The 13,886-nt window shown below is 51.0% G+C and overlaps 1 protein-coding gene across 2 annotated transcripts in view; it reads left to right on the forward strand.

Moving 5' to 3' along the window:
- The first annotated feature begins 295 nt into the window (after nt 1–295).
- CCND2 (cyclin D2) overlaps nt 296–13,886 on the forward strand; it is a 35,981-nt gene continuing 22,390 nt past the window's right edge. The window contains exons 1-4 of one of the 2 annotated variants that reach the window (XM_075761545.1): nt 296–376; nt 2,274–2,494; nt 4,050–4,265; nt 7,104–7,263. In XM_075761545.1, the coding sequence (XP_075617660.1) occupies nt 2,300–2,494; nt 4,050–4,265; nt 7,104–7,263 (571 nt within the window). In that variant the 5' untranslated portion in view covers nt 296–376; nt 2,274–2,299. Of the gene's footprint in view, nt 377–1,048; nt 1,354–2,273; nt 2,495–4,049; nt 4,266–7,103; nt 7,264–13,886 lie in introns of those variants that run through there. The other variant, XM_075761554.1, reaches the window with a different exon arrangement.

The following is a 13,886-nucleotide window of genomic DNA, read 5'->3' on the forward strand; positions in this document are numbered from 1 at the left end:
CCACTTCGGAAAGTCGGTGCCGGACAATTAGGACACCCGTTGTCCTCCCCCCCGAAACCCACATAAATCACAATCGCTGCATTGTCGGGCTACAAAGCCAGACGGGAGCGCTTATGAATTTAAGTTTGGAGAAGGAAAACGTGCGCTGACACAACACGCTCCCTGTTCACAGGAGTAGCCAGGAAGGGGAAATGAATGGTGGAAGTTAAAGAGCCTTTCATTGCGGAGCACGCCGCGCCGCAGCGGGTCCCCGCTCGCCGCCTTCGACGTACGGCGGGGGGGTGTCCCCTCCTCGCTCCCTTCCTTCGCCCTCCTAAAACGCGAGCCTTGCGGAGCAAAGCTCTGCCCAATTCCGCCTACGGCGGGCTCGGCCCCGGTAAGCTCCCGCCTCGGGGGGGTGCGGGGGTGTGGGGGGTGCGAGGGGCCACACACGGTGCCCGGCAGCTCCCAGACGGTGCCGCCGCCGCTTCGACTGTGACTCGCTTCGGGGACGGGACGGGACCAGGGGGGCGCGGAACTGATTTTGCGGGGAACTGCTGCTAGCAACGCGTGGAGGGCTCGGCTGTCCCGGCCCAGTTCCACGTTATCGGGGGGGGGGGGGGGGGGGGAGGTCGGCTTTTTTGGTGCCGAAGTAGCCATTTGCTCCGACGGGCGGGTTTGTTGCGGGGCCGTCCCAACCGGTTTTTGAAAGGGAGCCCTCGCCGCTGTACTCCGCGGAGATGCAACCCACAGCAAATCTGGTCCCATCCCTCCCATCCGTTTCGATGCAGAAGGGCCAGAGCTGGCGTGGGAGGGGGCGCGTTTGCCCACTCGCGGGCAACAACGGCCGGTCGCCCGCTTTCCTCGATGCCGGCAGGGCCCGGGCGGCTTCCGGGACCGGCGGTGCGGTCAGGTGAGGGGGCTCCACCTCAGCCCCTTCCCTCCTGGGCTGCTTTCGATGCCGGGCAGCATGCGTCCTTAAAATATAATCTGCCCGGTAACAATCAGCGCGCAGCGGCGAGAGCCCCAGAGCTATTGGCTATGCAAATAGAGGGAGGGGAAGCGGCGCCCCAAACTCCCCACTCACACTTTTAAGGCGGTATTTCTGCCCCCACACACCCTCAAGCCCACCTCCGTGCCGCCCGTGAGGGGGGAGGACAGCGGCTCCGGGAAGCGTGCTCCTTGCGTGCCCCGCGGGGCGGCCGCCGCTCCGAGCCCGCCCGGCACCTCATCCCCGGCCGGCCCCGGGCAGCTCCTTCCCCCTCGGGAGCCTCTGCTCTACCGTAGCAGGCAGCGGCAGAGACTTCGCACACATTTTGCAGGCGGGGAGCGACTGCGACGCCGGCGAAGTGCGAGGAGGGTAGAAGTCACCCGGTGCGGGACATAACTCCTGTCGTCGTGGTCCCCCCCAGCCAACCTCTCTCCCTCCTCCCTCCCTCCCTCCCTCCCTCCCCCGCTGCGTTTCCTAGAAAGTTGTATCAGTGTGGCCATGCAGTGCTAAAACGGGTCGCCTGCTAGAGACACGTATGTGTGCCGGAGGAAGTAGCGTGGTGATTATTGTTAGATTGCACCCCGAAAGCGCCGCCGAACCCCCACCCCTCAAGGAGCTTTGGGGTCGTCTTTTTCGGGTTTGCTGTTAGGCTGCAGTAAAGCGGGGAGCTCTGTCCCACTCCAGCTGCAGATTAAGGGGGTACCGGGGGGGGGGGGGCGGGTAGTGAATCGAAGACTCAGGGGCGGGAGAACCTGTCGTGGTTGTGGTACCCCGCCGAGCCAGGATATTTCAGTCTTCGTCCCCATCGTCTCGGTGGGTACCGAGGGGGGGCCCTCAGTTTCTTGCCATAAGAAAAGAAGGGGAGAAATAAATTCAGACGGGCTCCCGCTGAAGGAAAGTGTGGAGCGGATTTCATTGGGTCGCTGGAAGAAAAAAAAAAAAGAAGCTGTCATTTGTGTATGTGTGTGTGTCCCTATACGAGGGCCTCCTGGTTCCTTGTTAGCTTATAGAGAGGAAAAAAAAAAAAAAAAACCGCGTTTGATGTTACGTCTGACCAGCTGCTGTTCTCCATAATAACAAGAGAGAGAGAACTGCCTGCCCTGGCGAGTTGCGTCACTTTGCTTCAACTTTAGGCTAGAAATCAAGAGAGGGAGAGACGAGTTTCAAGGGAGGCAGGAGCGAGCTGGAAAGCCCTGCCGTCTTCCTCCCACCCACCTACCCCTCCTCCTTTACCCCTCTCCTTTCCCCACCCCCTTTCCCCCCTCCAAAAAAAAAAAAACAACAAAAAAAACTTTTCCATCAGAGAAAGAGGGAGATCTCTTTGGAAACATGGAGCTGCTGTGCTGCGAGGTGGATCCCATGAGGAGAGCTCTGCCTGACCCGAACTTGCTCTACGATGACCGCGTTTTGCACAACTTACTAACCATAGAGGAGAGGTATCTGCCCCAATGCTCCTACTTCAAGTGCGTCCAGAAGGACATCCAGCCCTTCATGAGGAGGATGGTGGCCACTTGGATGCTGGAGGTTTGTATCCCGGTGCCTTCCCCCGGCCCCTCGGAGCGGTGCCGGACGGGGGTGGGGGGGCGGTGAGGCAAGGCGGCCGGCTGCGGGCTCCCCGCCGCGGGCAGCACCTCCGTCTCGTCCCCTCTCCCCCTCCCCCGCAGCCTCTCGCCCCTTCGGTCGCGGTGGGGGCTCTTCTTGTTCACCCCCCCCCCCTTCTCCTCCCCCTCCCGAGCTCACTCTGTGCGGTGCGGTGGGGGAAGGGGCGCGGGGAGCATCTACAGCCCGGGGTGGAAATCGCCCCTTTCAGGGGGCTGCTGCAAAGCGGGGTGCAGGAGGGGGAGGAAACGAGGGGGAGAGTTGAAAAAGTCATTTGCAATTAAAAAGCAAAGAAAAGCCGCCTTCGGCTGCGGGCGGCCGGGAGCGCTTGAGATTGAGGCTTTTCTGGGAAAGGGAGCTGCGCCCGGGGCAGGGCGAGGGACGGGGGGTGCCCGGTGCCCCCCGCGTTTTGCCCAGCGAGGATTTCATGCCCACGTATGCAGTGGTGAGGACGTGCCTTTTTTCGCCATGTTGCGTTGCATGCAACTCTGCTCGGAGGTGCCGAGCCCGTCTTCCCCCCTACTTTCCAAGAAGGGGCTCGGAAATGCACCCCGCCGCAGCTCCGCGGTATCCCCGGACTGGCTGGGGGCTGCTGGGGAGCCCGAGCTGGCGGCGAGCCCCCCCTTCGTCCCGATACTTCAGGCGGGGCGGCAGCGGGCCCAGATCCCCGCAGACTTGCCTGCCTTGCCCTGGCCCTGCCACCCATCGTTTGCCCCTTCGGATCTCCTTTGGGGGGGTCCTTTCCCGGACCAAACCCCCTGGGTTAGAAAGACCAGAGTCCCAGCTTGGTTTTCATGTGCGATTTGTGCTGTTTCTCCCCGGCTCCGATTTTTGGTAAATTTTTGAAATATTTTTTCGCTCGCTCCTGCTAAAAGGATCCAGGCTGCACGGGCTCTCCCCACCCCACCTCGCCCTCGCTGTGTCTCCCGTCCTCCCCCCCCCCCGCCGGATCGGGGGCGCAGAGCTGGGGGACACCCCCCGGGGGAATTTTTTCAATTGTCGGAAACGATAGGGGACCGTCCCGGGATGCCACCGGCACCAAAACCGGGACCCTCGGGGAAGTTTTGATATTTTTATCGATTTTTTGAAAATATGACGAAATTAAAAAAAAAAAAAAGGAAAAAATTGGGTCGCAAAAAAAAAAAAAAAAGTCGGAGGCTGCTCGCTTGCTGCTGGATGGGGCTTTTCGGCTCTCCCACACAGTGTCTTGAATTCATTTCTTACTGAATGAACTAAAGGAATGTGAAAGCCGATTGACAGCCTTCCCAGCCTCTCCAGAGATCTCCCCCTCCCCCAAAATTTAGCTCCCCGGGCAACAAAAATAGCAGGAGCCGTAGCAGGGAGGCAGTGGTCTATTTCGTGGGATCACTCATTTATTTATTTTTCCTTCTTGTCTCTTTCTCTCTTCCTCCACCCCCCCCCCCCGCCCACCCCCAACCCCGCCGCCCCATCCTCCCTTCCCCACGCTCCCTGCTTGCAGGTCTGCGAAGAGCAGAAGTGCGAAGAAGAAGTTTTCCCTCTGGCCATGAATTACTTGGACAGATTCTTAGCTGTGGTGCCCACTCGAAAGTGCCATCTGCAACTGCTGGGGGCAGTGTGCATGTTCCTGGCCTCCAAGCTGAAAGAGACAATCCCCCTCACAGCCGAGAAGCTGTGCATATATACGGACAATTCCATCAAACCCCAAGAGCTGCTGGTAAGCAGCCCCCTTCCACCTTCTCTCCGTCAGCCTTTGCGCTGGCAGCCTGCTCCTTCCCTCTCCCTTTCGTGCACGGCAAGCCATCACTTTTGCCACCCGCCTCACCCCTTCGCCTTTTAAAAATCACGCTTTTCACGGGTTTTTACGCACTCTGTTGAATTGTCAAAAAGTGCTAAAGACTCAGAGGAGGGTCGACACGAAACTGCGGGCGCACCGTGCTGGGGTGGGGTGGGGTGGGGGGACACACGGGGACCTCCCCTGTCGGTTCCATTCCGGCTGCTCCGTAGCCGCTCGTCGCGGCGGCGTTCAGACCCGCTACCCGCCTCCTTCACGGGCACGGCGCTGCCGGCGGGAGCCCGCGGGGGCTGGGGTTGCCGCGGAAGCCGTGTGTCCGTGCGTGTGTGTCCCCCCGCCCAGCCCCACGCCGCGTGTTCCCCCCCCCCCCCCGCCGTGGGTGCGGGTGTCCCCGCAGGGGACCTCGCCGGGAGGGAGGCGCCGGGCGCACGTGCGCGGGGCGGGCGGCGCGGGGCGGTGGCGCCACCTGGCGGCAGACACGCGGCGCCGGGCGTGACTTCACCCCTTGAGCGGCTGCCAGGCGGCCCCGCGCCCCCGGCGGCGGCGGGGCGGGGCGGGGCGGGGGGAGCCCCTCAGCCCCTCGGGGGGCCGCGCAGCGCCCCGCGAAACGCCGGGAGGCATCCCGCCGCTTGAGCTGCCGTCGGTGCACGGAGGTGTCCCAGGACTGGGTGGGTTCCTCTACTCGCTGGAGCCCAAGGCTGCGGGGTGGGGAATTTGGCAGTCGGGTGGCATCTAGGAAGGCCCGGGTGCCAGCGGGTGAACGGCGGGTTTTGTAGGCTGGGAAGCCGTGGCCTTCCTCCCGTGGGTTGTGCGGACATGGTTCCCCGTAGGTTATCGCCGAGGCAGGTGGCGAGGTGAAAATTCAGCGCGGTTAAACATCGCTGCGAGTGAAAGAAAGGCCGTGCCTCGTACTTCTCGTGGTAGTACTTCTGCTACGTCCAGTTCGGACGTAGTGAAAGCAAAACCAAAAAGAATCAAAATTATTTAACGGAGTAATTAATATCTGCAAAGCGTTTCGTGGTGTAGAGGGCTAGACAAGTATTTAAGCCTCCCTGTGAGGCGTACGTTCAGCCGGATAGCCTTGTTCTCACAGAGCCTGTTGAATGCGCCTAGCCAGCCGAATCCCGGGAGGATTCATCTCCTATGAATCACTGGGTGAAGGCAGTGGGAATTCCCCCCGGGGAGGGGCTGGGAGCTCGTGCTTCTGCAGGGTAAAGAGCTTTGCACTGCAAACCCTGCCGCGGCTGTCGCGGAGGTGAGGTGTCCCCTTGGTGGTACGGACTGTTAGGGGAAGTGCCATGGCACCCGCGCAAGAAGACGTGGAACGATGCACCTACTACCTTTTTGTGCCGCGTGGATTTAAGCATGTGTTTGCAGTGCTTCCCTGTATTCAGTCATCTAGATGAAGTGCTCTTCTGTGTCAGAACCTGTCACATTAGTAATGTTGGGAAGATCAGTCCTTAGTTAATGTAATTGCCGTTGTGCTCAAACATTTTACAGGTTTTCTTGAGAAAGACAAAAAAAAGACAACCCATCTAGTTTCTGGGGCCGGTCACATACGTGAACATGAGATTTTTCAAGCTATGGAGGGCTCTGCCATAATCCAGTAGGAATGTCTGTAGGAAAGTAACTTGCTGTTAAAGCGGGCATCTATTCAGAGAATCAACTGCAGAAATGGCATTGTGGGGTCCATGTTTATGGTTTCTCAGCAACGCTAGTTGACGTCTCCTCGGCTGCAAAATTAAAGGACAAGGTTTTTTTTTTTTGACTTGCCAGCTCTACAAGCTTAGCTGGGGCTCCCTGCCACGCTGGGCTCCATCAGGCTCACGCATCATCAGGACTCAAGAATCAGTGCATGGAATTTAGTTAATAGCTAATGGTTGATGCATGAGACAGAAACAAGTCCAAGGCCCGAGCTTTGCTCGCTCTCTGAGGCACTGTGAGGTATTCAAAACTTACTTCAAATGTTGAAGCATTCAGGTCTAGCCCTGCTTGAACCCCATGGCCAGATCTGTTGATTAGTTACCATTTATACGTGTAATCACATTGCAGGGAATGGCCAGCAGTTACATACGTGGCCAAGCTTTCATTGGATTTCACTGGGAGTTGTGAGTGTGCAAAGAATGGAGGAATGGATCCTACATGATTTATTGGCAGATAATTTACACAGGCTACTTCTTGGCTGTGTTATGTGCATTTCCTTTCTGCGAAGCCTATCTTGGGATAGTTTAAGCACCATCAGATTTATCTGCAGGAGCTTTTGAATACAGTTTTGGGAGAGAATGCGATCAAGCTAACTTCCCCAGTTTTGAAAAAAAAAAAAAAGAAAAAAAGAATGTATATCTAGGTTATTTTTGTGCATGGTTATCCCTAGGGCTTTAAATGGCTATAAAGCAAGGACTATAGCCATTTAAAAGAAGTTACTAGGAAAGGACCACAGTGACCTTGGCAATATCTAATTGCAGGCTAAACTTTCTGGGTGGGCATTCAGCACTGGATACAAAAAAAGTAAAATCTTGGCAGGAGCTGCCAGGTCTCATTACTTTCAGTAGAGCTTGACATTTCCAGTGTTAAAAAAAAAAAAAGAAAAAGAAAAAGAATAAAGTCAACAACTTCAAAGCAGTAGGGGCATAGGGAAAAAAATGTTTCAGCAAAACCAATTTAGCAGTGATATAATTACAATCAGAGAAATAAGCGAAGCAGGGTTTTTTTCAGGCTTGCTTATGGCTTTTCTTCTCCCTTCCCCGTCCCGCCCTGCAGGAATGGGAGCTGGTGGTGCTGGGGAAGTTGAAGTGGAACCTCGCAGCTGTCACCCCGCACGATTTCATTGAACACATCCTAAGGAAGCTGCCTCTACCTAAAGACAAGTTGCTTTTGATCCGGAAGCATGCACAAACGTTCATTGCTCTTTGTGCCACAGGTAGGTGAAGGTACTCCAGGTGCGCCTGCTGCTTCCCATCTGCTTGAAAGGGCAGATACTGGCAGTACGAAAGCTTTTCATCCCTTCCATCCTTATGGGATGCGGGAGGAGCGGCTGAAGCCAGTGGGACTGTTTGCAAAGGGCATCGCAAATCAGGCCCTGAAACTGCGTATAAACAGAATTCTTGCAGTCAGGAGCTGTAGTGCAGTTGCAGTCCTGCTCCTGCTAACACATGGGGTGCTTTTGCAGTGAATTCAGTAAGACTGGATTTGATCATAACGATTTTCTACTTTGCCCATTCACTAATTTTTTTAAAGGGCCACAGATTGTTTCTAAGAACAAATGCGGGACAGACAAAATACTAGAAACTGTTAGGGCACATTGGCCCAAAATGCATTGGGCTAACACATTAAATTAATGTGTTCATAAATTTTTCATTAACTGGACGCTGTCCAGATGAAAGGTAAAAATTGTATTTTAACATCTATATGATACTACCATGCTACTGAAGCATAAGGAATGACAATTTAAAAGATAATGACTTTTTCTTTAAAACATTTGGATTTTTTCTCTAACTTTACTCTAAGCAAGCAGTGAAAATAGTCTGTTTCATGTAGAACCATTACGCCACACTCCCCTTTTGTCGTATGTTTGGCTGTATACAGTTTCTGAAAATTTAGATGAGAATAATTGCTTCTGTGGAAGAGTGGCTTTTAATTTATACCTGTCTGCAAAACGTTGGGTTTTTGTTTTGTTTTGTTTTGTTTTGTTTTCCCCAGTGACTTTTAGAAAATAAGTCTACTCTAATTTTCATCTAATGGATTAGTGGTTAGGCCACTTCTTAGAAGCTAGATGTGGAACAGATAAACAGCATGCAGTGTTTTCCAGGGTTATTACCAGGTAGTATATGTCTCAATGTTTGCATTCACTACAGTTTGACTTACCTAGTCCTTTGTGATAGGAGCTGTTCTGCCTGCATGTTTGCAGAGGGGAGAGGAAGACAAAGTGCAGCTTTTGGATGTGAATGTCTACTACTGCTGTGCTGGCTTCTTGATACTTGAGATGCAGTGACTGCTTTTGCGATGTAGGCCAGGTTTTGCTACCTCAGTCGATACGTTTTAGAGAATCTTGTATGGGCTGTGTTAGGGTAATTGACTTTTTGGTTACCAAGATGCCCAAGCTTTCTCTTCTTTTCCCACTGCTGCATGGTCCTTTTCAGGCAAAAGACCACAGGACTCAATAGAAATATTGCTCAAAGCCTGCAGGATCGCTGTTGGTAATTCATCGGACATTTCTGGACTAATTAGCTTTTTACTTTAGCATTAATCTGTTCCGTCAGCTTTGCCTTCTTTCTTTGCCTTCTTTCTTTGCCTTCTCCCCTTACCTCCCCTTGTGCATTCACACTACCCTTTTCTTCTGAAAAAGGTGATCTTTCTCTGGATCCTCACAACACCATTAGCCATCAACGTCCAACCTACCTGGATGTTGTCTTCCAAACCAAATCAATCTTCCCTCTCTTTTGTTGCTTTCACCTCCTACAATAGTGTTTTTGCTTTGTTTTGTTTTATCCAAGAGGACATTTTCTTGAGTGACATAGATTTCATTATGATTTAACTTCTCAGATTCTGGTCTGTAATCCTTCGCCCTTAAAGTTTTCCATATAACCAAAACATTGCAGGACTGTGGGCCGTGAAAGAGTTTCCAAAGTCCATGGCTTCTTTCTACCCTTTCTCCATGAATTTCTTGGTGGTTAGCTCCGTGTTTTACTAGTTCATTTACTGAGATCCAAAACAGCATCCACTTTCCAACCCTTAGCCCAGTCATGCACTTCTCTCATGTGTTTTTCGTGTTATATGTCTCAGATCCATGAACTGAAGTCCTTTACGTAGGGTTTAAAGAGGCAACAAGTCACAACTTGTTTTCTTGCAAGTGGAAGACATAATTGACTGCATACGGAGCTTCCCAAATGACAGGACACCATGGTGCTGGCTGTAGATTTTCTTTTCGTCTCATCCTATTTTCCATAGACCGCTGTGTTGGCATTTAGTTTGAAGGAGGACCCACAACCCCTTGCAGTTTCAAAAGCCCCTTCTCATCAGACTTCCTTCCAGATCCAGTTGTCATTTGCTTTCCTTGTCCTGTTTGTTGCAGAGCTGTCATCGGTCACCATGTTTCTTCTTTCCCTTTCTCCCTCAAAGCTTCTGCTCTCTGCCAGCTCGGGTTAAGCCTGGTGTTTCATTTCCCCATTTGCCTTTTTTCGGCAGGATGACCTCCTTTGACATGTGGTTGCCTCTTCCCTTGCTCCCTCCATGCATGACTCTTGACTGTTACCAGAGCTGACCTCGCTGGGTGGCTAACGGCTCTGGTCTGTAGCACGGCAATGAATCTCGTTTTATTTCCATCTTAGTGCAGCTTTCTCTGCTCTCAAGTTCTTTTCTTTCTTCTTTAGTGTATCGTGCAAAGTCTGTCATGTTTGGAACCTTTTTCCTCTAGCCTGAGTTCTTCACCAACCACTCCATTTTAATTTCCCAGCAAAAGCGTTATACCAGAAATTCCCGAGTGTTCTCTGCCTTTACAAAGCCGGCTGTGATTTCAGTCCTGCAATACTTTATGTCAGGAAACAGAGAAAAGCAACCATTAACAGTTCCGAATGTTGTGCTGGATGTGTAGGATCACTCTGATATTCATCTGTTCTCCTTTTCATTTGAATGCAAAAGGAGACGATACTCGGTTCTTTTGTATATTCTTTCAGTCATGTTTTATCATTTTGGTGTGCTCTCTCTCTTTCTCTTGTCTTTCTTTTGAGCCCAGTTTCTGAAACAAGCTGTGTGGATATAAATCCACAGCCTCTCCCCAGTCCTTGTGGTGATTAATGATTCACATGAGCATGACTGAAACTGGAATGTATCCCTCTTTGCCCTTGGTCCCATCTGAACATACGGCTGCTGAGCAAGACAGAACCTTATTCCCTGAATAAAAGTTTTCTCTTTGCCTTGCCCTGCACTCACAATGCTTTCGGAAGCCTCCTTTTCCACTGGAAGGGGCCGAAAGCGGCGTCTGCCCACAGTCGTTCCCTGGCTGTGCTTCCAGGGCCATGGCCGTGCAAACAGGGTACTGTCGTTAAGCAAGAGCTCGATCTGTTGGCTGGGAATTGCCCATGTGGAGGCCAGCTTTCTTCAAGCTGCCTTGCTCGTTGTGCAGTAAGATACTGCATATGGATTGACATGCACTGGCATAGTCTGTCATGATGTCATTTGTTTCCTCATTCCACTGGTGGCTCCCCCTGTAAGCTAAAATCTCCTTCAGCAATCTCCCGAATTTTAAAGGCACTAAGAGGCTGCATCTGGACCCCTTGTCCTTACAATATAGCTTGGCAAAACTGATGCTGACTGCTTTTTCAGCTTGGGAGGATCCTGTTTATCTGTGAGCCTGATAGTGATCGTGCTTCTTTTGCTCTCTGGGATCCCATCGCTTTGCCGCTGTGACCCCCACCTCTGTCTGTTCACTGCTTTGCGTCCTTCGTTCCTCCTCCCATCTCTTCGCACAGGCACTCCACAGTTTGGAGATGTTTTGTTTGGGGTTGTCTGTTTGCTTGTACGTGCCGTGCTCCAAGCCAGGGAATCTCTTCTGGAGGAGCGGGCAAGTGCACTGGTTACAGAGCTGTGTGCAGAGCAGCAGAAGACCATTCCTTACTTCATCAACTTCAGTGTGTCCTTCGTTTCTTCTTGTTCCAGGCTGTTCAGAGTCACAGATGCCTAGATGCTTCCTTGCATTACGCTCTCTTGTTGGAGGCTGTATGTGCCACTGTTTTGGCGCAGGCTACCCCTTTTTATGTCAGAGCCTAAAAGGGAATGGATTTTGGGGGAGGACAGGCGGTGCAGGTCAGGCTTTCAGAAAGAGGAGCTGTACATCTCCAAACGCAAGCTGTAATGGAGAGACTAACCTCAGTGAGGAGGTTTTCGGTGTTTGATTTAAGTGGCATGCAAAACTTGGAAGGAAAAAGCTTTGCAGACTTGCAGAGACAGGAGGCAACTTGTGTAGATCCCTAGACTCAGCCATTTGCATGGTCTCTTCTGTGCTTCAGCCGAGTCCTATGGCAGGTGAGATGTTTCCATGATGGGTACAATGCAGCATCTCATAGACTGGTGGCTTTCGAAGCCTGTGTCTGCAAAGAGGCTAAGAAAGAGGAGGAAAATTTCAGCTTTAAGTCAGTTTTGTACAGTGTGCCAAACCTCTGCCCACTGTTTCTGGGACATTAATCATCTACATTTGAAAGCTGAGAAGGCTTTTTTTTAACTTCTGGGCCAAATTCTGGATCCTTACTCAGACAGAAGTTCTGTGGAAGTCAATGGGAGTGTTGTCTGAGCAAAGACTGCAGGATGAAGCCCACAACCCTAGTGATCTGGAGGGTAACCACACAGAAATGCTTTGTAACACCAAGAGGCATGTTTGGTCCTCAGGACTACTGCTGGGCACGTCTACTATGCATCCTTCACCTCTCAGCCAGTGTAAGAGTTACTGGACTCTCCCTGCAGAGGATAGAAGTGTGATAACGAGTTTTAGCCAGGACCTGTTCTTTGCAGAGGGAAAGAAAGATGTCCACAGAGGCTTCATTGTGTGGATTAATCTCTTAGAAATAAAATACGTGTTGCAAAGTGGCAGCGGTTGCACGAATACTTCTTGCACGACAGAAGAAAGAATAATCCACATGAATTTATTGCCATACAAAAGAAGGCTCTTACTTGTTCCTGGGAGAGGCAGCTCACGTCAGTATATTGAGCTTTCCAGCAAAATGAAGCCACAACAACCACGGAAGCTCCATCAGTAAGTAAGCAGGGCCTGGGGAGTGTTCTGTACGAGCAGATTCACTCCTTAAGTTGTAGGACCTATCACATCTGGGAAGATGAGGTGGAAGGAAATGAGGAAGACAGCCTTTGCTGATACAAGCTGGGGTAATTCCTGTGCTGCCAGATAAGCTGCCTTCCTTCTTGCGAGCTGCAGATCTGAGCTTTTGATGGTTCAAACGCTAACATAATCCTGATCCTTGGTTAGGCTTCCTTAGAGAAGTTGTAGAACAAATGAAAATAATAATCAGTGAGAACAGTTGTTCAGAAATAGAGTTTATGATCAGCTAATAAGCACGTTGTACTGAGTGCTCATATACTTTACATAGACTGCCCAATGTGTTTCCCTGTCTCTACCTCACTTGCACGGTTGTGATGTAGCATTAGCATTTAGGATACTTTAGACCCATTTGTATAAAGGCCAAATACTTTTTGCCTTACTGTAGCCCAGGAACAGAATTAGGTATCTGCCCTCCTGCCTACTCAACAAATAGAAGCAGGTCTGCATCCTATTTTACTTGACAGTTTTTTGTTTGGTCATACTTGGCACTGCCATGCCCTTTTTTGAAGGGCTGAAGAGTCATCTGGTTTTGCCTTTAAAAGCAGAGATAGTTAACGTGAGGAAAAAATGATGTGTCTTGTAGAAACAAGAGAGCAAGAGAAAAAATATGGCCAATGCAGTTAAAACCAACTGTATTTGAAGAATGAAGGAGCACACTGATGCTGGAATTGCATTTGGATCAAAACAGGCAAAAATTAAATTCACTACTTACTTAAAATATTTCCCATAGACCTTTCTTTTCAACTTACCTGGTAAAATACAGATCCATGCTTGTCCTCGTATAGTCATTGGCTGGGTGAAGTTTGAGGCTGGGTTAAATCGGACTGTTATGTGTATCACTTTATAAACTGATACTGATGACTGTCGTGATTCTGTTCTCCTGATGGAGGTAACATTCTGGTTTTTGTTTTGGTTTTTTTTTTCCTTTCCCTGTGAGAAGCATTATCTTCCTCAAGACAGGGGGTTTCCAATTCTCCATTTTCAACTCTGAAAATAAACCTCTATCAAATGATAGAGATGAAAACTGGCTGTTAAAAAAAACAGCCTGCAGCCAGAGCAGTAACAAGGGTCATTGTAAGAAGGTGGAGTTCCCACCTGGCGTTGGCACACCGAGCACGTTGAGCCTGGATATTTGTCAGTGTGCTTTTCCTTCCGGCAATTTTCATTTATTGGCTGTGATTTAGGGCTTCCCCTCGCAGGACCTCTCTGGGTTCCTGCCTCCAGTTCCCTCCTGCTTTAGACTGACTGTCAACCTTGCATTTTCCTGGCTCGGAGGTAGTGAAGTCCACTGGATCAGGAGAGAGCCAGCAAAACAGCTCGGCCGCGGTGCACAGGGTCCTAGAACCTGGCCATCACTTGCATGTGCCGCACCGGCAGAAAAACGTCCTCGGCACGTGCATGTGTTCATGCCCTGGCTGTGTTAGCTCCAGTCTGAAAGCAGGGAGCGGATTCAGGATACCCTGAATTTCCTTGATAACTCCACCTGGCTGGTCCAGAGGTGGTGTTTCAAAGGACACTGTTTCTTCTTTCGGCTTTTTTTATGTACAGCACTGAAGTCAGTGGGGTTGTGTAAGGTTGGTCCCTTGTTTTCAAAGTCTTTTAGGAAAAAAGTGATACCAAAATGGGGATGGGATGGTTTCTGGTGTTTATTGTCTGTGAATAGAAGGCAAAACAAGTCCTGCCTTCTAACAACCTATTTGTTCCTTGAAGTGTCCATG

Source organism: Balearica regulorum, chromosome 1 (assembly GCF_011004875.1).
Source record: "Balearica regulorum gibbericeps isolate bBalReg1 chromosome 1, bBalReg1.pri, whole genome shotgun sequence".
Taxonomy (NCBI): Eukaryota; Metazoa; Chordata; class Aves; order Gruiformes; family Gruidae; genus Balearica; species Balearica regulorum.